At 45.8% G+C, this 22,737-nt stretch overlaps 1 protein-coding gene across 1 annotated transcript in view; it reads left to right on the top strand.

Moving 5' to 3' along the window:
* Positions 1-22,737, top strand: part of HCN4 (hyperpolarization activated cyclic nucleotide gated potassium channel 4) — a 106,424-nt gene that overhangs the window by 40,873 nt on the left and 42,814 nt on the right. Inside the window, exon 3 of the mRNA XM_075099819.1 lies at positions 20,848-21,009. Coding sequence (XP_074955920.1) covers positions 20,848-21,009 — 162 coding nt within the window. The remainder of the gene's footprint in view (positions 1-20,847; positions 21,010-22,737) is intronic.

The raw sequence follows: 22,737 nt of genomic DNA, 5'->3' as shown, positions 1-22,737 counted from the left end.
AAGATCCTCAGCAGAAAAATAATTTCCAGTTGTCCTCTCATCACCACCACCCAAGACTGGTCCCATCCACTGGGCCCAGGTCTAACTGATTTCTGCAAGTAGCAGGATATACCTAGGGGAGATGAGATGTGTCCATGTGACCACGTCACTAAGACAGCTCCTCCCTTTCAGTGCTAAAGGGATGCAACACCACCCTCCCCCCATTCACCATACTTATAAATCTTCCCTGAAAAATAGAAGTGGTGGGTCAGGGGAATTGTGCCTCCATTACACTGGAAAGTTGTTATACATCACAGAGATCCGAAAAAGCTTGGTACCAGCCCTGGCAAATGGCTTGGCTGGCAGAGCCTTACCCTTACGTGCCGCAGCGGTATCTGAAAGACCATCTAAAGAAAGCCTAGACTGCACTCCTTCCAGGGGCTCCCTACAGGCTGGCAATATCCCCTGCAGCAGGAGGGGAACATTCTTCTGGTGGGTTTGTGTAACTGTATTGTAATGCATTGATGAACTTTGGGTATTGCATGAGCCCAGCACTTCCTATATCTCCCTGTATCTCCCTATATCTCTGTCCCTGCCTTGTGCAAGAGCATCCATGGGAGATGCAAAGTGGAGCTACTAATGAGTCATGGGGAGCTTGTGCCATGATCACCTCCCTCTCTATTTCCATGTTACTTTTTCATGCATAGAAAGGATAAAAATGTAATTTTCTCTGTTACTCTGTCATTTGCATTCAGGTGGGAAGAGGGAAAAAATATGTGTGATTCAGGTTGGTTGTGCCTTCTCCAGGAGGCTTTTACCCCTCCCCACAGCTCTGGCCTGTGAGTGAGCCTATGAGCACTTCCACAAAGGTCTGTTTGTTGCCAGGATGCGTGGGCATCTTACCAACTGCCTTTTTCAGTTGGTAAATCACCTCAAGCTTGTCGGTATGAGGAAGGACAGATAGGAACTTCTCTCTTTAGCTGTCTTCCCTCCAGACCTGAAAGACAAATTTGTATGTTGTCTTGAGCATAAGGCAGACCCAGTCCAACTCTAGAATGTGAAAGAAATACAGGGGAAAGCCAGGAGGGTGGGAGGAAAGCAGAATGAAGAAGGCTTCTGTGAAAGGAAACAGTAGAATGAGGGATGAGGAACGCCTGCTGCATCATCTAGTCTGTCCTGGCACAGAATCATCTGTTTGATCTTCAAGGGCTGTTGTCAGATAAATTTTAAATGTGTCAAGTGGCAATACCTTGTCACTTTTTCTGAGACGTTTGTCTTGCACCATTGTCTTGTATACTGTGCACGGGATTATTTACTTTCCAGTGCAGTAGATTGCCGTGCTTAGCCAGGGTCTGACTCTGCTTTGGCCCACAGAGAACAAGTGGGACAGAGAGTAGAGAGCTGGTCTCTGCTGTTGCTGGGGGGAAGAGAATGGCTTCTCCAGCATGGAAAGCAAAAGGAGAGATCTCTCTTGTATCCACTATGAGTGAGAGGGGTGAGCATGTAGCAGTGAGCGTAGCAGATTGCAGCTCCATCCTGCTTTGCTGCCTTAAAGAGTGCATCCCATGAGTGCATGTGGGTAGCGTGCAGCTGTGCTGCAGGGGAACTTGAGGAATCCTTCCTGGAACTTCTCTCATGACCCATGGCAACAATGTTGCTGGAGATGAGATGCAAGCACATGATGCTGCTGCTTCTCATATACAGCTTTTTGCCCCTCTCCTTTCTCTCTCCAAGGTCATTTTAGCAGTTGGCAGGGACGGAATAACACAGCCCATTTTAGGAAGATGGAAAAAACCCTTCAGTTTCCATCCTGGCTCACTGTGAGTGCTGGGAATGCAGATGATGAGGTCTGGAGCCAGGCTGGAACATGTTCCTCTGGCCTTTACCCTCTCCTTTCTCCCCCTTTCCCAAAGCACAGCATGCTGCAAGCTCCTACAGGAGATAGCTCCTTTAAAAGGAACCTTATCACAAACTACTCCCTCCTTATCTGCAGCCTTCAGATGTGGACATGCTGCACAGAGTGCTGACTGGGGACCTGCAGCAGCTGGAAGCAGCTTTCCATCTGCTGCTGAAAAGAGGAAGCTCTCTGGACCTCCCTTCCAGTGCATCCACTAAACCAGCAATGCACACTCACAGGAGAGGTATCCCTCCTACTTCTAAAGCTTTACCAGCATTGCAGAAAAATGTAAACGTATCTCTGCCAACTTTGCTCTAGTCTGGATATCAAGAGCACCATGGAGGGGGGGATCTTACATGTCAGAGCAGGATCATACCCCCACTGAATACCTGTGGGCCTTGGCGAGATTCGCAGAACCCCTGGAGAGGCTTGTACTGCTTAGTCTTCCCTGCTCTTTCTATTCAAGCAGACCTGCTACTGTGGGCTACAGTGCAGTGCGGCTAGGTCCTGAGGGTGAAAGCGTTAGGAGTGCTGTCCCATTTCCTTGCTTGATAAATGTTGCCCCAGCCTGAGCAATTGCCAGCTGCAGGATGTGCAGCTCATTTCAGCCTTTCCTTTCTACCTCTGCAGCGTCTGGCCAGCAGCAACAGATGGAAGGGACGCAGCCTCAGAGCCCAGCATTTGACCCTGATCAGCTAATGGGGGTGAGGGAAGGGAGAAGAGCCAGTGTTACAATCAGGCGTTTGAGTGAAGCAGTGCCTGTTTTGATTAGCTAGAAATTTTTCTGGTCATTTAGAGGAAAAGTTGTCTGCATGTGTTTCCTCCTTCCTGGGGGTGACGTGAGCTGCAGGACACCATCCCAAAACTTCCTGTACTGTTTTGGATGGGGGGAGAAACTATTCTGTGGAGAGATCTTTCAAAAGGAAGAGGGGGGAGAGGGTATTTCTACAGTGACTTAGGTGGAAAGACAGAGCACATTTTGTTCCAGACAAGGTACTTCCTCCACATGAGCGCTGGGTATCAGAACCCCACACAGTGGCTTCTTTCTCCCATCACTTGTTTGCAGATGGTCTGGAGCTTACCCTGCCTGACAGATAACACCCAGCTTCTTGCCTCTGAGTCTAGCAGTTCAGTGCACAGTGGGTTGCTTTTTGGAGCCAGGAAGGTGGGAAGGATCATAGAATCATCGAATCATTAAGGTTGGAAAAGAGCTCTAAGATCATCAAGTCCAACCAATGCACCAATGCACCAGCTTAACTGACAGCTGGCACAGAAGAGGGGATGTGCTGATGGATGGGAGGCAGCTGCCAATTCCAGATGCCAGCACTGGCATCAGAAAAGTGGCAGGAGAAAGGGACAGGAGCAAGCCGGGGTGGCGGTGAGACATAACGATGTGAGGGAGGTTAGTGTATAACTCTGTGTTGAAAGCCTGGGAAATGTGGCAGACCAGGTGGCTGGCTGGGAGGCTTGACTGTGAGGGCAGCAGAGTGCTTCGAGTCCTTGGTCTGGAGCCTCCTGGGAGCTGGACAGCAAGCTGTGCACTTTTCTGCTTACTGCTGGAAAGACTCGAAGCCAGGTGCAGAGGGTGAAGCTCTCTGCAGTTGGCAATTACAGGAAAGCACCATCAGCCAGTTCACAGGCTGACCAGGGAGAGATCTTCTTGATTCCTGGAGCAGTGGCAGCTGGAGGTCATCTGTGGTCATCAGTTCTAGTGGGGACATCTTTTCATCATGCATACATATTTGTATATTTGTGTGTATGGGGCTGACAACTTAGCAAAGCCCAGATGGCTTGCTGGAGGGTGACGGGACATACTGGCCAGACGCTTGTCTATGTGGTTGGCCCGGCCTGCCTGTGGCTGTCACTGCTGGCCTTCCCTTTATGTCTTTTGCAATGATTAGGATTTGCCAGGTCACCTTGGGTGTACTGAATCATAGCGAAGATATGATGGGTTGGGCAGATCCAGGTGCAGTCGCAGCTGCTCACAGAAGCCGCATGTATTCCATATCAACCCTGATTTCTGATGCCCTAAATGATGTGGCTTCCTGCTTTTCCTTTAGCAAGGTAATGCTGCTAAAAGAACCTTACAGTCAGCATTTGCCCTTATGGTCAATTTAGGGTTTTCTCTAATTTCATCTCAACACATTCTACTCCATGCCCCTCACCTCATCCCTAATGATCTTCAACACTTTCTTCCTCACCTTCCTTGACACCCAGCAGATCAGAAGAAGAGACAATTGACAAATTCTTTCTCATTAGTCTTGTCAAAAGTGTTTGCATCCTCCATGATATTTAGTGTACAGATGAGAGGTGAGATCTGTAATGAAATCCTGATGTTCAGGTCATTTCTTGTCTCTGTGGGAGGGAGAGTTATGTAGCTCAGATTCAAATACCAATCATTTGTTAAAAATTTGGACACCAGTCTAATCCTTCCAGAGATTGAGGTGCCTGGGTTTTTAGGGAGATCCAAGCTAATAACTGGGATATCAGACATCTGTTCCTGACACCCTTCCATTTTCAGTCTACCCACCAGGGGCTGTGAAATATTTTATCCCTCAGATGATTTTGTTTACTGCTCTTCGGAGTGCCCACACCCATCTGCATGCTTCGGAGCAAATCATCTTGAGGAAGTTGCCAGTTCGTAGGTGTTCACGAGAAACTTTGCTGCAATTCCCATGTCTCGATAGCTGCCCACCATGTGCATAAAATTCTGAAATATGATGGTGCTGTGAACCCAACAGATATTCCTGTACATTTAGTGAAAGGAAGCAAAACCTTCTGTTTTGTGAGATTTCAACTGTATTGGACACAGAACTGGGAAATCAGATCCCATGGTTCTGAATTCATGCTAAGCCTAAACTGATGGAGCAGGCTCATATCTGGGTTCTCCCATCCAGGCTTTGAAATCTGGAGAGGTCATGTTTTGTTCCCTGCATTTCCTTCGTCCCATGCTCAATTTAACCTTGGCTTTTTGAGGCATCCCACCGCCCCTTCTCAGGCTGCTGAGGTGACATAAGTCTGAGAAGGGGTCAAGTTTGCCTGAAGGTGGGTTTCAAAACAGCCCAACTGCTTCTTATCCCATGTTCCTCTAGCAGAACTCCTCATCTGCAACTTAACTCCCTATTCATTTTGTGGAGGGGAAAGCACCATAAACACAAAGAAAGAAACAAATAGTATTATTTAAACAGAGAATCATTTAGTCCTAGTGCTAGAGCTTTCTGAAAAGAGTACTTCAATGTTGTCTAGGAATAACGTCTCTATTGTCCTGCTGGTTCCCCTTGCCTGATCCATTCCATATGTTGCAGTTGCTCCTGGTATCTATAACCTCTGCCTGATATGCTTGTGTCCCGATTCACATTTCTTGCTCGGCCAAAGCTTTACAGGGTCAGGGATCCAGCTTCATTTATCATCACCACGGACACTTAATAATAATTCTGCCTTAGGTTAGAAATGCTCATGGAAAAGACACTTGTTATAGGAAATGCAAACCACTGAAGCACTGCTCTGGTCCCTTCTCTGTTCCTTCTTACAGCATGGCTTGCTCCCTAGGGCAGGAATCTAGTCCTATGCTGCAGTTTTCCACTCTTAGTACTCTTTGTGTGGGGAAAAAAGGCAATGTCAGCCTTTCTTGATCCCTGCTGTCACTTCAGCGTGAGTCTGAACCACTTCTTGAGTCCCAGCTTGTCTAGTATCTGCACTCCATGAGTACAAGCACACATCCAGACATGGACTACATCATAGCCTTACTTCTTCCAAGGTGGAGGGCCTGAGTATTTTCTGCCCTTTTGCACAGCTGTCATTCCCAGCGTCTGGAGAGATCAAGCGTGACTGAAGCTGAACACCATCGAGGAGCATGTATCCTGAGATACTCAGCCCTCCTAAATTCACTGTTGATACTTTGAGCCGGTGCTACAGCCACGGCTCAGGATGGAAAAGCATGTGCCGCAAGGCTGGCCCCACATACCTATTGCTTGCTTGGAGTCCATTCTTGCTTTCCTGTGTAGATAGAGCCTCTGCGTACAGTCTGTAGCCTTTGTAGACATAGCCAGCGCAGACAGAACTCTTGTAAAGCCCAGTCAGTCACAGAGGGAAAGGAGATTCTACCCCAGACTTAATTTCTCTAAATAAATATTCAGAGGTATTGACAAGGGAGGCTCTGCTGCGGCAGCACGTGGTGAGCTGCTGGGGAATTGTAAAGAATGATCAGTGCTGTCATTTTAATGTACTTCATTTCCCCTGGCAATTTTTCAGTGCTGCTGCCATCATTTCTTCTGCCCGCTTCCTCTTACACTGATGGGGGCAAATTTTCCTACTGCTGGACTGGGGGCTTTCACAGCAATGAGGTGTCATTAAATCAGACAAGGCAGCAGAAGTTGAAGAATGATCCAGACTGTAGAGGGCAAGGCAGGAGGGGCTGAATGAGCAGGTTACGAAGTGAGTTCCCAAAGGACTCGGATTCTTTTAAAACTGAACAAGAAAACAAGCAGATTAAATGTGAATCCTTAAAGCAGCACCATTTCTGTTTTATAGTACTGCTTCTTTATAGAAGCTTCTTCTGTATAGCTTCTTAGTCTCCGGTTCTCTGCTGGAGGGGATAAAAAAAGCCAAACTGGGATTGGGGGAGCATAGGGTGGAGACAAGCACTAAAAAATAATATAAATGGCCATCATAGGATAACTCAGTATAAAAATATCCCAATTTTAGATACTTGGGCTACTTGTGCACTGTAGGAGTAAAGTGAATTCAGAGAAAATTGATGAGAATGATTGAGAACAACCTGGAATAAATGCAAAGTTTGAAATTCTTTCCTTTAAGGGGATGAGACTAAAAGAAAAAGCCTGTAAAGTGGTAAGTGAGCTAGAAAAAGATGAGGGCCGTGTATATTTTTCCTGCCATACTCAGTGAAGATATGGAGCAGTCAATGAAATTGAAAAGGCAGTAAATTCCAAACACATTCAAGGAAATAGTCTTTCAGACAGTATGTATTCAGACATTGGAGCTTCTTCCACAGACAGCACAATTCAAGGGCAGTTTGGATGTTTATGTGAGCTATAAGTATATCCAGAGTTATAAGGTAGACAAGAGCTTTGGAAGGTTAAAAAACACTCATGCTTCCAAGTATAAATCAATCTCTCACTATTACACATTCAGGTGAAGTATTCCAAGGAGGTGGGTTATCATCCTTCTGACTGATGTGAGGTTTCTTGTGCCTTGTTCTGAATTAACTGATCCTGGTTGCTGCCAAAGAGCAATTGGGCTCCACATCTGATGTGGTTTGACCTTGTTTTGTTGCAGTTTCAACTGAAGTGGGTGAAACTATTCTTTGTGTATGCTCATATGAAAGAAGCCAGGCTCACAGGTCAGGAGAAGAGTGCAGGAGAGGAGTGAATCGGGAGGGAGTGGTGAGTCCCATTCCCATCAGCATTAAAAGGAGAAGTTTAATAGATGTAGCAGCCAAGCCATTTCAGAAGGAAAATACCAAAATTGGGCCAAAGCATGTAGCTTTGTTTAAATAATTCTATCATGCAATGTGTTTTTTGGAAAGAAATACAAATAAAATACTTTCTGATCATATGATGCAACAAGAAGAAAAGGTTTCATTAGGGCTTTGTTAACGTTTGTCCAAGCGCCTTGCAATGCTGTGGTGGTGTCTGGGCATGTTCCAGCATTTACAGACAGGGACCTAGTATCAAATGCCTCTTCCTTTTCAGGGGAAAAGGCCACACCCTTCCTGACAGTGGAAGGGTGTGGCCTTTTAAAAGCACTAATATCTCTGACTTTTTGGGTGGCTGGTTGATATAGGTTTGCTGCAAAGAAAGGGTGTCAAATTTGAAGATTCGTTTCAAGGACAGAAAAGCCTTATCTTGTGAATAAGAAGGGGGACTCCCCTTTACATTATCAGCTTGATGATGTGCCACAAGGCCTCAACCTCTGAGGCACAGCTGGAGACAGAGGGAACAGCAGCACTTTTTTATAAAACCCTTGTATTTTGCTTGAATGTACAACAGCCCTGTCAAACTATTATTATTACTATTACTATGATTGTTAGACTATGTTATACCCCTAAAAGAGCTGTACAAATCTCCTCCTCCTCTCAGGCTGCAGCTCTGGGGATTTTTGTCTTGATACCTGCCATCAGGCAGCATTTCCTGTTGGATTTCTAATTAAAATGGCAGCCTTTAGGGACTATGTTCCTGCCCAGCACATATTAATGGAGGTTTAAGAATATTTTAGGTAGAGTTTAAATACTGTTTTCAAACATCTTTGTTCTGACTTGGTTCATTTTTCTATAATCAGCTGAAGTATCTATATGCAACCACAGCAGGAATTAACCTGTCATACTTCCATAAATACAATCTGCACTGCTTGGTGGTTAAAAACCAGTTTTCCCTGCCCCAGATTCTTAAAGCAAATAAAAAATGCATCCAGCCACTTCCCCCGCTTCGCTTTCCTCCTGGGATCAGTGCAGCCTGCGTGCATGTGAGGGTTATGGCTGTATTTCCTCCAGCAGTTCCTCTTCTAATTTCTCTGTGTCTCCTCTGTGAAGGTTATGGAAGGGTACAGGTCTTCTGAGGTATATTACTCAGGGAGTTATTTTCACTGCATTGTTCTTTTAAGAGATATCTTCTCTAAGGTGCACATTGCAATACTGAAAAGGTTATGCTGCTATTATTACTCTAAAAGAGTAGGAGGGCGTTTGTCTCCCTGTTAGTTTTCTTGGGCCAGATGCGACATGTGTGACACACGGTATGCAAATAAATTTGCATCAGTCTGTGCAATGAAATCTTTTGGTGACCTGCCGGCAAACTGTTGAGGTCCCTGAAAAGATGATTCAGATCCTTGTTGGAAATTGCAGACTAGCCTCCATCAAAGCAATTTAGGAAAAAAAAACCCAACAGTTACGAAGCAATTTAAGTTTGTGCTATCAGGGACCACAGCAGACTACCCAGCAGCCTGGCGCACTGCTGTTCTGAATTTGTCCTGTGCTGCAGTCAAAAATTTTTATCACTGTGGTATGAAGTGCATTGGTTGTTTTATCTGCCGTTTCTGAAATGTTGCTAGCAAGAAAGAGAGTGCCCAAAGTGAATCGACGGAGACTTTTCAGGCAAAGGCTCAGCCTATCTGAAAATCAGGCTGTTGTGCTGCGCATCCACAGTCTGTGGAAGTCGGTCTCTGTTAAAATACAGTGTCCCCGAGTTCGAAGCTGGAGAAGCTATCATTATCTTTGCTCACACTCTCTGCCTCGTGGCGCATGAAACCATTCAAGTATCCAGGACTGCCAGGCCAGTTCCCTTCATGGATGTTACAGTCATTAACAGCATAAAAAAAAGTCAAGGTGGAAGTTGTGCTTGGTTGCCATGGCTGTAATCGAATTAAACTAGAAGACTGAGTTAGGTGGAAGGTACTCAATCTCCCTGCAGAACATGAACCATCCTGGCAGGCTGAGCTGTGCTATAAGCAGCAATAAGACATTCTTTTGTACATAAATATAATCAAAGGTAACACACTGCTAGCATCAGTGGGCAGATGCAGCATGTAGAAATTTACATTGTCATCTCTGTTTAAAAACAGGAAGAAAAAACTTGCCGTCACTTCAGTGGACAGAAAGCCTGATCCTTTAAACTAATGTTAGCTACAGAACTGAGAAGAGACCAGTGTGAAAATATGTGTAGCTGCAGTTCTTTTAAAGAGCCCATAGGACTTGTTTTGGCTGCTGCCCTGTTCTCTGTGTGCTGCTTCTGTAGGGTCCCCCAGATGGAGGTTTAGTTGTGGAGCCATAGGCCAGATTTCTGTAGGGGAAGAGCCTATATATAAACTCTTATGCTTCCAACCACTCGAGCCTATTCTAGGATGAGGTGGGGGCCTCAGCTGTGTGTGCAAATGTTGCCTTGCTTATGCAGAGAGAGATGTTTCAGAAACAAAGAGGTGCATGCTCATTCCATTTTGGGGTGTGTGTTTTTTGGCCCAGCTTCTTTCAGGGCACTACCCTTCAAACATTAGAATAGGGATCAATAGAGGATTAGTATGCACTAATTTGCTCTTGCTTGAAATGCAAGATGCATTGAAGAAATACTAATTGGTCAATAGTAAACTGCATGAGTTCTGTAGCTCTTCAGCAAATTTATACTTACTGGGCAGGACCTAATGAGTTTATATAATATCCCAGGTGGTAATCATATGAAGCTGTAAGTATCTTAAGTGACAATCTTGGATTTTTAAAAATGTCTTCTGAATTTTAACCTAAAAAGTTCAAGTGTGGCTGAAAGAAATATGAAGACAAAGGTCACTGCTAATTTCTTTTGTAGCGGCTTTCTCTAGATTGTGATCTAGGGCAATATTACCAGCAATCTGGATTTTGAGAAGATGATTTTCTTTCTTATTTGAAAGGTCTGTTCTCTTGATCTGATTTTCTTTCTCCTGTGTTCTGATTATGTGTTTATGGATACAGATACAGCTGGCAGTACCTAGTTCTCTGGGTCAGGCTCCTTCACAGATGGGAAGGCACTGCGACAGACACCGCACTGTTCATTTAGTCCACTCTTCTTCTCTTAATAGTGATCAAATGCTTCAGAGGGAGCATGTGATGAATTCCAAAACAACAGCTCTGAAATAATCTGCTCACAGGTAGATTTATTCCTCAGGGGTTTTTTAAGCACTGAAAAGGAATAATATAAACCAATTTTTTAAAGTTATTATTAGTCAGCCATTTATTTACTTAAGCGTGTATTTAACATCCTGCCAAGTTCCTGGCCTGAAGGATTCCTGCGGCAATGTATTCCGCAAGCTAAACTGCACAATGTTTGGGAAAAAAAAGCATTTCCTCTCATCAGCTGATCCTTCACTTTGATAAAAAGTCCTCTTGTCTTTGGGTAAGGCAGGACAGTTAAGAGCACTGAGCCTAGCCCACAGTACTGATGTCTTTCTGGGATACTTCTGTCTTACCTGTCTGTCACCATTTCCTCCCTGGACCAGACTGTCCCAGCAGGTGTTCTATAATTACTGTTTTTTAACTCCTACCTGTTAATCAGGGATCCTCGAACTATGGTAAAACTATCATTTAGTGGAAGGCAAACAGCTTCAAACCAGTATGTGACATGGCCCAGCTTTGGGACCTTATGTTGCTGCTGGGATGAAAGAAGATTGGGATCCCCTTCCTCAGGACCCCTATTTATACATTGTTTTAACTTCCTTGCTGAAAATAGATCCGTGCTCCAGGGGAAAGGGTGTCACTGACCAAGGTAATAGCATAACCTGATCAATATTGCCATGAGTATTTTGTATCATTACTTGTCCGTGCAAACCGTTTTAATGGACTTTGTGCCTGGTAGCTCAGTGCACTCAGGGGGTGTTTTCCCACTTAGCTCAGTGACTTTTTGATCAGACCACCAGTGAGGTCCATGTGACAGTCTGCAGCCTGGACTCACCTACATCATCTGAGTCATCTATCGATTACCTCATCTTGCCGCTCAACTGCCTTTTCCAGTGATGAATACCTTCACTGAGTGCCAGTGCAGTGCAGAGCCGTGTGGACCAGCCTCTCAGACCACTCAGTGCTCCTTCTTGATGCCATTTCCAGGTCTTAGCAGCCTTCACCTCTTACCCTGCGGTAGTCACGTTTTCCTCACACTAACCAGCACCAGTTTCAAACCAGTTGTTTCTTGTCTCCTTCTCAGGTATTTATGCTTCCTTCCCCCTCAGCCTCCTAGCTATTTCTTTGCCTAGGCATATCTATGTATAGCTACTAAGCTAGACAGACCTTTTGCCTGATGACTGTGGTCATTCTTAAACTTCCAAAAAAGCCTGTGACCTATTTCCAGAAGTGATTCATTGCTAACCTCTCAGAAGAACTACAATTCCCAAAGATGCAGATAAGTGCCATGAGAGATTAAAAAAAAAATGCCTAGGCAGGTAAGATATATAATTCCCACTGTGAGCGAGACAACTAACCTACTTACATCTCTGGGGACTTGATTTTTTTCTTTTTTTCAAAAACATTTAAATATATCAAGAGATACTGTTGAAAACCTGAGCTGTAGGCGTATGAGAACATAAGCCCCACTGAAAAGCAAAGGGGCACATCCTCCAAAGTCATAGAGGTTCTTGAAAAAGCCCTGGCCCCAGTCCTTGCATTGCTGCTCTGGGGCATGTCCACTGGGAGGTGAAAATGCCATCGCCCCCCCCAGTGCTGGAGGCACCAGTCAGCTCCTGTCCCTGCTAGCTAGCATCCATGGGAGGCTTGCAGCTTGGTTCAGTGGAGGCAGAATACAACCCTAAATGTTTTTTCATAGAGGTTTAAAGAAAAACACGCAGGAAAGACAGTCATTTGAGTTGTGCTAGAAAATATTTTTAAAAGTCTATGTCATGTTGCCGTGGTGACAAAAGTTCTTAAAATGATTAAGATTAAAGTCTAGGCTGGGAATGGTGGCATGGGGAGGGGAAGGGGGGCTGTTGTCATGACAACCTCAACTATCCGAGTACAGAGGCAAACCACATGGTGGTGGCAGGATCTCTGGGGTTTTTATATATATCTATCTATAAACATCTGCCATTTATGCCAGCTTTCTCAGTGCTAATTAGTCTTGCTATTTTACCTTTCTCTGCTCTAAATGTTTTCCAGTAGGCCCAAATCTCTGATGGAGAAGGCAAGAAAATGTTTGGGGTTTTTTTCTTTCATTTTTGCAGGGGCTTCCTGCTGTTCTTTCTCTATGGTCCCATAGCTCCTACCTGGAAAAGAGCTTCCACTAGCCAGAAGCAAGTTGCCTGGGAAGAGTTAAATCATCTCTGGAGTAGGTAGAGGCTTGCAGGCTTGCATCGTGTTCTTACGGACCTTTAACAGCACCAGGCTGCTGCCAGATCATTTCTCCCTGCCCTCCATGCACATACACACTCTGGCTTCTCTTGGTGCTGAAGTGGCTGTTTCTGAACGTGAAGGATACCTCCTTGGGCTCTAGTTATAGCCACAATACGTGGGCAGTGGTTAGAGCAGGAGATCTAATCTGTCATCCCTAGATTTGGCTCAAAACTTTGCTCTCAGCTTCCTGTGCAACCTCTGGCAAGTGGCTTTTCCCTTTTATGTGCCTCATTTTGCACGTGTAGAATAATGGAGATCACACATTCACTGGAGATATTGAAGTATACCAGATTAATGTCAACCGAGCCCCCTGAGACCTTCAGATGAAAACTGCCGCAACAGCACAAAGGATTATTATATTTTAAGTGTAAAATCTACTTAGATATCTCTCTTGACACCTGGCACTCAGTGCACTTCCCTCAAACTCACTGTTCCAGGCAGCCCTGAGACAAGCACTCTCCACAGTATCTTCCCCTGTGAGCATTAAACCTAATGAATCACAGACCTGATTCTCTTCTTGCACTGACTCAAGGCAGCATCAGCAACTCCGCTGACACTGATTGTGTCATTTGGTGCAAAGCAAGCATAAAGAGAGAATCAACCCCAAACTCTTGCCTTCATCTAAAACTTGATCTCCTGGCTATAGTTTTCTTTGCTGGCACAGCAAAAAGCAGGCAAAACCAAATCCCACACCACCTCAAACTGTCGAGCGCATCCCTGAATCTGCACACTGCTTGCAGATGTATCTGTGCACCACAGATGATTTCCCATCTCCAGTCCATCTGCTGTGTGCTGGCTGGTGCTTTCAGCATTGCCCCAATACAATCTGGATCCCAAAGCTCCCTCTCTCCCATACCATTGCACTGTTCTGCCAAGCATATTGTGATTAGCACAGCCCAAAGCTGTCTGACCCAAAGCTGATCCTTCATAAGGGACTTCTGCAGCCCAGTATACTGTGAAGTTGTAAATAAGCCAAACTGTGTTCCTTTAAATAATTTTTCTTCCCTAACTAAGCCCTTTTTCAGCAGGCCAGCCTGAGCAACAGTTGCCTCAGAAATTCAGAGTTCATCATTTTCTATATTTTAGTGGCAAGAACAGCATTTTGTCCATTCTTCCAAAGAACCAAATGTGTGGCCTTGTGAGTTACTTGAGACAGCAAACCTTTTGGAGTAAAATTAGTTTATGTTTTGGCACAGCTTAAATGTGACATCACTGGGAAAATAAATAGAAAGTTGAGGAGGGTGGGGAAGGAGCAAGTAAAGAGGTTGATGATGCATTTCCCATAGCAGATCAGGAGAAGGAAAATAGCAGCTGAGATCTTTTGTCTTGCTTTGCTGAAACATTGTGTTGCCCAATGGTGAGCGTTTACTCAACAGGCTGGATTTCTTGGGGAGCTGCCCTTCCTCTCTCGACTCTGATTTCTTGTGTGTCCTTACAGTCTCTGAGTTGCTCAGGGGTTTTGGCTTTGTGTGTGCCTCATGTATGCTCATGGCTTCCATGCTTCAGTGCTCTAATGTGCATAATGCTCTATGTGCCTGGAGAGGATTTTCCTCCTGGGGGAAGCCCATCCTGTGAGGTCTTCATGTTGTTTGTCTCTCCTCTTGCTTCAGCCTCCTAGGACGGATCTGCACATCAAGGCTCCCAAGCCCTTCCCCTCTTACATGGGTTGTGTCAGTCAAGACTTGCTGAGTGTAGAAGAGGTGACATTTTGCCCCTTGCCACAAGAATTGGCACTGATTTGTGGTATTGATCCCTAAATGAGCAAAACCACTGGTTTTTCAATGAGCTGTCTTTAGTTTGCATGTTGGCCAGAATGAGTAAGAGCTTAAACTGTTGTCCAGCCAGTTCTTGTAACTAAAGAGGATGAGGCCCAGTCAGTGATCAGATAGGTGACATGCAGAGACACTGTAGCTGATGATGCAGGGGCTTAGTGCAGCCACCCTACTGTAATCTGTCTAACAGTATTTTAGGCTCAGAAAAGCTCTTCACAGCAACCACCTATCCCCAGTATATCGAGAGATTAACACTTAGATTTGAAAAGGCAGCTCATGCCTCTATGAGGAAAATGTACCTTTACCTCTGTTATCTACAAAAGCCAAGTAAAGAAAGGAAGAGTGAAAGATGTCAACTTTCTTCCCCATAGTCAACAAATACTCTTCTTAAATGTAAGTAAACACGTATTTCCTCACAGTAGAACAACCTTAACTCTGACACTAGAGCGCTCAGAATGACAAATGATACTGCTTTGATTCTCTTTTGAGATTTGTATTTCCTTTGAAGATCTTTGGGTTTTTTAAGCCATTAATTAAGAGTAAACTCTTTGCTTTCTATTAAGCTGGAGCAGTGTCACAGCTACTTGATTATCTGCAGAGGATTTATCACAGCTGTATATTAACATAGTGTGGATACAGATACCAGCACTGGCTCAGGACCAGCAGGCTTTCTTAGTTTGGATGTAGAGCTACAGAAATACTGCTACATTGCTAGTGGAGTTAGTGAAGGGCAACAAGCAGTTTCACTGCTTTCCTGTGGTGCAGAATCTGTTCACAAACCCTGTGGATGGAAGTCAGTTCTGTGTAGAACCAGCGTTTGCTGAGCAAGTGTGGATGCTGTTAGCTCTCTCTGGCAAAGTGTTTAGCTCCGGCTCAGCTGTGATGTCTCTGAACAGAATCATTAGTATGCCTCTGCGTTGCAGTCCCCAGACCCTCAAGAAAACCCATTTATTCCAAGCATAGCACCTCCAGTACATGCAGAGCCAGCAGGGATGTGCAATCGCACCCTAGCCTGCAGAGCTTGACGTGCTGGGGAGCTGAGCGCAGAGACAGAGGCATTGCTGGAGCTGGCCTGGGCCTGGCAGGGCTGGTGCAGAGTGTGCCTGGACCAAGCTGCCTCCTTGCACAGCACTCCCCACAGTGTCCTGTCAGTGGTCTCTCAGTCTTGAAGCAGTCCAGCCTCCACAGCCCCAGACAGACACACTAACAGCATCACTTTCAAGGATCTGAGGAATTCTGAAGGCCTTTTGGTTTGGATAGGCACACCGAGCTGTGTGCCAACAGAAAACAACATGCCTAATTAAACATACAACTTTGACTTCAGTCAAAGCTCTTGTTTCACTGCAAGAGCCAGGCCCACACTTTTCCAAGGTGTCCTTGATTTCTTCCAGCTCAAGTGATCAGGTTGGAAGAATCCTGCTGCAGTAGAGAAACAGTTGAGTACTGTACAGTTATTTGGAGCTGACAAGATTTCAGATTCAAACTGATAGGATCCCAATAGCTTGTTCTGTATAAGCAGGATATCCAAGATGAAGCTCTTATGTAACTAGAGATTACTTTGTTGAGGAAAGTTTTGGTCGTCCCACTTTTCCAAGCTGCCCTTTCAGAAAGTGTTGCGAGTTGTCCTTTGGCTAGAAGGACAGATCCAACTTCGTAACAGGGATTCTGAAGCCACAGCTTGTTTTGGACAATCAAGGAACAGGGATATTAGCTCTATCAAAGAATACCCTTGGAAAGAGGTGCTTTTAAGTGTAAATTCATGCTTTGCCCTTCTCCTCCTCCTCACTCCCCTTTTCCAAATCACAGGCAGCAGAAAGCCAGAAAGCACAAGCAGTTCTAGGGGCAGAAGGAGGTGTGATGCTCTGGGACCCAGCTTGGGTTGTGTTACAACAGGACAAGAAAGCCCTGAGTGTTAATGATGACAACCAGAGAAGTTCCAATTACCACTCACATTCCTCTGCTTGTGGACCAGCTATTCTAGAATGTTTCTTCTCCACCTTTCCCTGGTGAGCTATAGACTACTTTAGGGCACTGCAGCACTGGCTTAGACACTCTTCAACACACTGTTGGAGTTAGTATTCCCTGCAACACAGGCCCCTATTTACAGTAGGAGCTGCTTCTCAGTGAAAGGTGTTTGTTCACATCCCTTCAGTTATTCCTGTGTGCCACCCAGTGAGTGTTTTTTATTTTTCTCTTGCATGTGAACGCAAATGTATTCCAAGGAGTGGGCATAAGCTGGTAACTCCTAAGATTGATATTTGAAATTGGATTTATCTCACCTGCAGTTCAGACATTTATAGTTGGAGTTCATTGTATAGGCTTACTTTATGGGCAGCAGTGCACCTCCTTCTCAGGTAAACAAGCGCCACGAACCAGGTGTGTCACCCTCTGAGTGTGTCTTTCCATCCAGTGACTCTAATGATACAGTCTAGATCTCAAGTTCCAAAGTAGGTGAGTTGAATCCGCCCTTGCATAAAGCAGATATTTTCTCTACCTGTGTGGGAAGTTTATGTCAGCTCAGTTGTCTAATGCTCTGGGTATTAAAGGGCAAATAGGAATGGCCACTGAGCTCCTGCCCTGTCTGAGCTCTGTGGTGGGAACATCTGTGCACCACAAGGGCAGATGCACCCTGGTGTTCATACAGAGGCAGGACTCTCCTCCCTTTTGTGCTTCGACCCTGGGTCCTATGCTTACAGGTGGGTTACGTGATGGGTGGTGACCCAGTGGTAAAGGAAGACCTGTGAGCCAAAACATACACACACTCTGCACAAAGATGCCATTTTTCAGCCACCAGCAAATGCGTGAGTTACTAGTACGTGAGAGGAGGCAGTGGGGCCTAACAGCAGATGCAAACACATTCATTTATTCCTGTGTTTTGGAGGTGCACCAAAGAATAAAGGCTTTCTGCCTTAGCCCGACTAGAATAGACCCCAATCATCATGGGAGAAGCTCCATATCCATTCACCTTTCCCCTAAACCATCCATTCCCTCAGGCTCTTCACTCTCTGCTTTTAATATATTAATGGAAGAAAGGCACTTCCTAAATCTGACAGGGTTTCTCCCTGTCCCTGGCTGGAGTTCCCTGGGTTACAGGAGGGCTAGAGCTCTTTGAAAAACATACATAGGTGGGAGAGGAAAAGTCATTAGCACAGTAAAACCCTGCTCTACAAAAGATCCATTCAGAGATCCTTCTGCAAACTGCTGCTCTGGCTTTATTAAAATCATAGCCCATGGCTGTCACTCAGATAGGCTACATTCGCTTTGGGTTAGCTAAATGAGAATGATCGTTTGTGCAATGGGAAAAAAAAAGATTAAACCAGTACGGATTATTCTTTATGAATTACGTGCTCAGCTTTCATACTGACCTATTGAGTCAGCATTGTGAGTTGGATTTCCTAGAACAGCCTTTCATGCTGGATTTTGGATATTTTCTTCTTTTCAGCCCAGAAATATCACTAGAATGGCCATTCTCACACTTAGTGACACTGTGGATTCCAGCTGCATCTTGGATGCAGCAGAAATAATGGAGTTTAGAAGCAGTTATCCAAACCATTCATCCTTCCGGTTTCCAGCATTCTTTTCTGGCTCCCTCCCGCTCTGGATTGAGCTTGTCGGCATCTCTCAATGCATATGACCTTGTGGCATCCTGATTAGGTGGAGAAGTGTTAATATCTGGTGTGGAAACAGGCGTTCAAATTGAACAGCTAGCTCTGTAGAACAGAGTGATGAGCCAATTCAGGCAGCTAAACTGACAAACCATGATTCCTTTATTTTATAACAAAAGTTTTCTGCCTTTTTAGCTGCTTGAACAGACTATGAGATCAGAGGAGGCCAGTCCCTGGTATAGGCAAAGATGGCAGGTACTGACTGCCATGGGTGGTTGGGAGGAGCAGGACTATCTCTGTCAGAGCAGCAAGGAGTTATGTGGACTTAGCCATACAGTCACACAGCATGCCTTATGGCCTGTCCCCTGTGTCAGATACTTCCCTGACAGTCATCTGCCTCGGTAATTGTCTGCCCCTCCAGAGGGGATTCCCAGGTGGCTGATCACCCGCTGCATGCCCATCTTCCTACACTGAGGCTCAGTGGAGCCCCAGCAGCGCTCTGGAGGTGTTCAGCACCCAAAAAGCACTAGGTGTGCTGCTTCTTGCGGTTTCAGTCACTGAACTATCAATTTTTAATAATAATATAGCAAAGTGAAAGTTACTTTGCTATCTTATATAGGCCTGAATTATGGTCTCCATGCCTTTTGCCCACTGCCTGGTGCCCCATAAGAAAGTTGTGTTTACAGGTTTATTTTACATCTGAAGATCTGACAGTTAAACCTGCTACATCCCTATGGAAATGGTGAGCTTGGAGAGGTGTCTCTGTGTGTTCTGCATGGCTCACTTGGAGGTCAGTTTTAGGACAGCACTGTGAATTACACTGTAACGAGAGGTGTGGTGGCAGGTTAGAGAACAGAAAGTTGTGACCATGCAGGGCTGGAGCAGCAGGGCAGGGTGAGGTACAAGAGCAGAGCTGTGGAGGGGGACTCTGCAGGTGGCACAGCATAGGGGCTCTGGGCTGGAGTGGAGGGGCTATGGCAGGGCTGGTGGGAAGTCCAGGACTGAGAGAGCAGGAGGGACTGCAGGGTGAGGTAAACAAGCTCTGTGGGAAACTTCAAGCTGATGTAGCTGGATTAGGACAGAGCTGATTGAAATATACTCTGGAAGGGAGTACCATCCTAGAGGTCAGGGTGGAAATGCAGGAATAGAGCTGGGACATGCAGCCTCATCTGATTCACAGTAGTCTTCTTTGCTCCTCACATTCCTCTGCTTTTTGTTCCCTTCTGTTAAATCCACCTAGGACATAGTGTCAAGAGATTGCGAGCTGTGCTGCAAAACAGCCAGGTTGTATGTGCCTTCAAACCATGGGGAGGCCTCCTGAGAAGGCCCAGCTATGGCAGTTGACAGCAGTGAATCTCTGCTTCATTCATACACAGCTGTCCAAATATTTCACTCCTTCTTTACTGGAAACAGCAAGACTGTGTGTGGGGAGCAGAGATTAACATTCGTCCAGAGGAGGCTCTAGGGCAGGATGCATTGGCAGGGGTGGGGCATGGCTGCCAGGCCTCCATCCATTCCTGCTCTGTCTCAGATTGCCATGGTGACACAGTAGCATGTGGGAGAGGATGCCAGATGTATTCAGGGTCTCTGTTTTCAGGGTGATGCGGTAGGCTTCTTTAGCTGCAAGCCAGCATACTGTGAGGACTAAGCATATGGTCCTTACTGCATATAAACCATTGCCCAGTGACAGCTGCAAGGTCTCCTGTCTTCATGAACTGTGTTAATGACAAAAGAGGCCAGAAGGTGCCACAGTAGGCCAGACACGCTCTCCAGAGCCCACCTCTCCTCACTGTGGTATGTTGTAAGGTAGGGAAAACCAAACCTGGGCAGATACATAGCTCAGGATAGTGGTTGCTGGCATGCCCTTGTGTGTCTAACTGTCATAACAAAGCTTGGCATAAAAGAGCCAAGCACTCCCAATGTCTCCACAACACACCTTCCTGGAAAATACTGTCTATCAAGCAGTTCTTGACTGCACATGCAGCTTTGATAATAGGGCACCTGGATTTCTCAGCGGGTCCTGCTTGTGACTATACTCCGGACTACACGGCCACAGACTCCCTTTACATTAGAGAACTGGCTGCAGAGGTGTGGTTGCTGTTGCCTGTTGACAGGTTTCTGGGTTTCCTTCCTAAGAACTTCTATACTGCTCTGCCATGTTTCTCTTTTCCTTGCCCACCTTCACCTAAAACTGGAAGTGATACAGCAGCAGAATACAAGGAATACAAGAAAATAGTTAAATCAGATCCTCTTCTAAAAGTCTCTGCTGAGTTCGAGGCCATTCTTTCTTGCATTTAATACTTGCAGAGGCTGGATCTGACATGCAGTACAAAGACAACTTCCACCGTGGGTCAGTGTGTAGCATATATTCAGCAAGAGCAGAAATCAAAGAAGGGCATAGACGTTGAAAAGATGTAATGATAGAGTTTATTTCCGAGGAGTGGCTGATGTTCCAGAAAAATTTGCAACCAACTTATTTTATAAAATCAGCTATGGAGCTTTTAATGTAAATTAGAAGGCAAAATCAAAGGGCAAAAGGGGTGAATGGTTATGATTTTGTGTTTTGGTTTTTAATCTGCTTTTCAGCCGGTTCTGCTTGTTTACTGTGACTGACCTAAGCTGAGCTGATGCGGCCTTTTCTGTTACTTTAGCAAGGTTCTTGACCCTGATACTGCATCTGATTATGTTGGGTTGGTTGTCTGGGGAGCTGCCATCTAATCTGCTCCCTGTTGGCCCCTGCAGATCTTCCATATGACCTACGATCTGGCCAGTGCAGTGGTACGGATTGTGAACCTGATTGGGATGATGCTGCTGCTGTGTCACTGGGATGGCTGCCTTCAGTTCCTTGTGCCTATGCTGCAGGACTTCCCTGATGATTGTTGGGTGTCCCTCAACCGCATGGTGGTAAGTGCCTGCCCTGCTTGCTCCCTCATGGCCCTAAACCCAGGCTCTCGGTCACAGCATCACCGTTTCAGCGTTGACCTCCCAGCACTAGCATGGCATACCCCAGTTTCTCATTTCCCCCCACCAACTTGTAGGGCCTTCCTCCACTATCCAGCAGGCACTTGTAAAGCCATGGCACTGTGGACAAGGAGGCTACTTGGAGGCATTTTCTGCAACGAGACAGTCTCAGGACTGCAGAGCAGGAACCAGCCCCTGCAGAGCCTGCTGCGGGCTGCCTGCAGCCGAAGGCAGGAGCCAGACTCCCCCTCCTGGCAGGAAACAGCAAAGAGCATGAATGGAAACAGTTTTCTGCTGGGATCTGGGCATACTGAGGCAAAGGCAGGGGGCAGAGGGAGTCCTAGAGTCATAGCTGGGTCTGATCGATAATTCCCATTACTGGTCCCAAGGAAACTGTTAAGCCTTCTGCTCCATATCCACGCGAAGGTTTGGTGTGATCACCCACCCTTCTCCCTGGGGAGCTGCACAATATCCCATTAGAGTGGGCTGAAACTGACTCTGCCAAGCCACAGTTTGGCCTCCTGTCATGGGATCAGTAGCCAGACTTCCCAATAACATCCCAAGCTATGCTGCTCACTCTGCTGTTTGCATATGGTAAATGCACAGGGAGTTCATGGTACCTTTCAAACATCTCACTGAGAATTCAGGATCTTTTATTCAAAGGGACAATGTCCAGTTGATTAAGCAGCAAAAACTGACAAGGCTTAAAAAATTGCCTCTTATCGCAGCTCTTAACCTCCAGGTTTCCCATGCCAATTTCTTCTTAAAAAAAAAAAATCAGGCACTCGGGCAGAACAGAACAAATGTAAAATGTATAAAAGAACTGCCAACTTCCCATGCCTCCCACATGCAGAGCTGTGGTCACATGCTGCCCATGCCTGAGAAGAGTGAGCATCCATAAAAAAGTCATCTGTTTGGTGTTTATTTATTCATTTCTTCCCTCTGCAATAATCATTCACTTCCTGCCGTTGAAAGGTGCCAGACTGACAGTTCTGGAGACTGGAACCCTTTTTTATCTACAGCAGAAGAACAACCCATGCAGCAGCTGCCTTATCTTCCCCCATGCTGCCTTTTTATTATTTATATGGCAGGAGCAATGAAAGATCAGGGGCCCATTGTGCTTGTGCTATTCAGGTTCAAAAGGACACACAGCTCCTCATCCTGGAGAGCTCAGAGGTGCAGACACAAATCATCCCCACCCGATGAAGTGACTTGGCCATGGTGCCCTTGCAGGACAGCTTCAGAGCAGCAGATTTGAACGAACCTTGTTTCTTTTACCCTAACATTTGTGTGGAAGCTTCTGTCTAATGGCAACAACTTCTATTTGCTTCTCCTGTCCAGCCCCAGGGGAAGAGATAAAAGCTAGCGTTACAGAATTACAAGTGTGAGTAGCACGCTTGGCTCAAAGGCCAGTGGATGAGAGCTGCCACACAAGCTGGAAAGTGACCTGAAGAGTCAAAACAACCAGGTTACTGGTAACTGGTGCATGGAAAACCTTCACAGACGGCAATAACTAGCAATGGTAGACACACATGGTGAGAGGAAGAATAATCCAGTGGCTGGAGCTCTGACTGAAAGTGAGATACCTGGGTTCGGTTCCCAACTCTGTTCTTTGTGATCCAAGGCAAGTCAGATGGGAGGCTCAGAGAGTTCTCCCTCCCCAGATGCTTC

The sequence above is a fragment of the Phalacrocorax aristotelis genome, chromosome 7 (assembly GCF_949628215.1).
Source record: "Phalacrocorax aristotelis chromosome 7, bGulAri2.1, whole genome shotgun sequence".
Classification (NCBI taxonomy): Eukaryota; Metazoa; Chordata; class Aves; order Suliformes; family Phalacrocoracidae; genus Phalacrocorax; species Phalacrocorax aristotelis.
The sequence above is the reverse complement of the archived record's forward strand: the minus strand, read 5'-3'. Positions and strand labels throughout refer to the sequence as shown.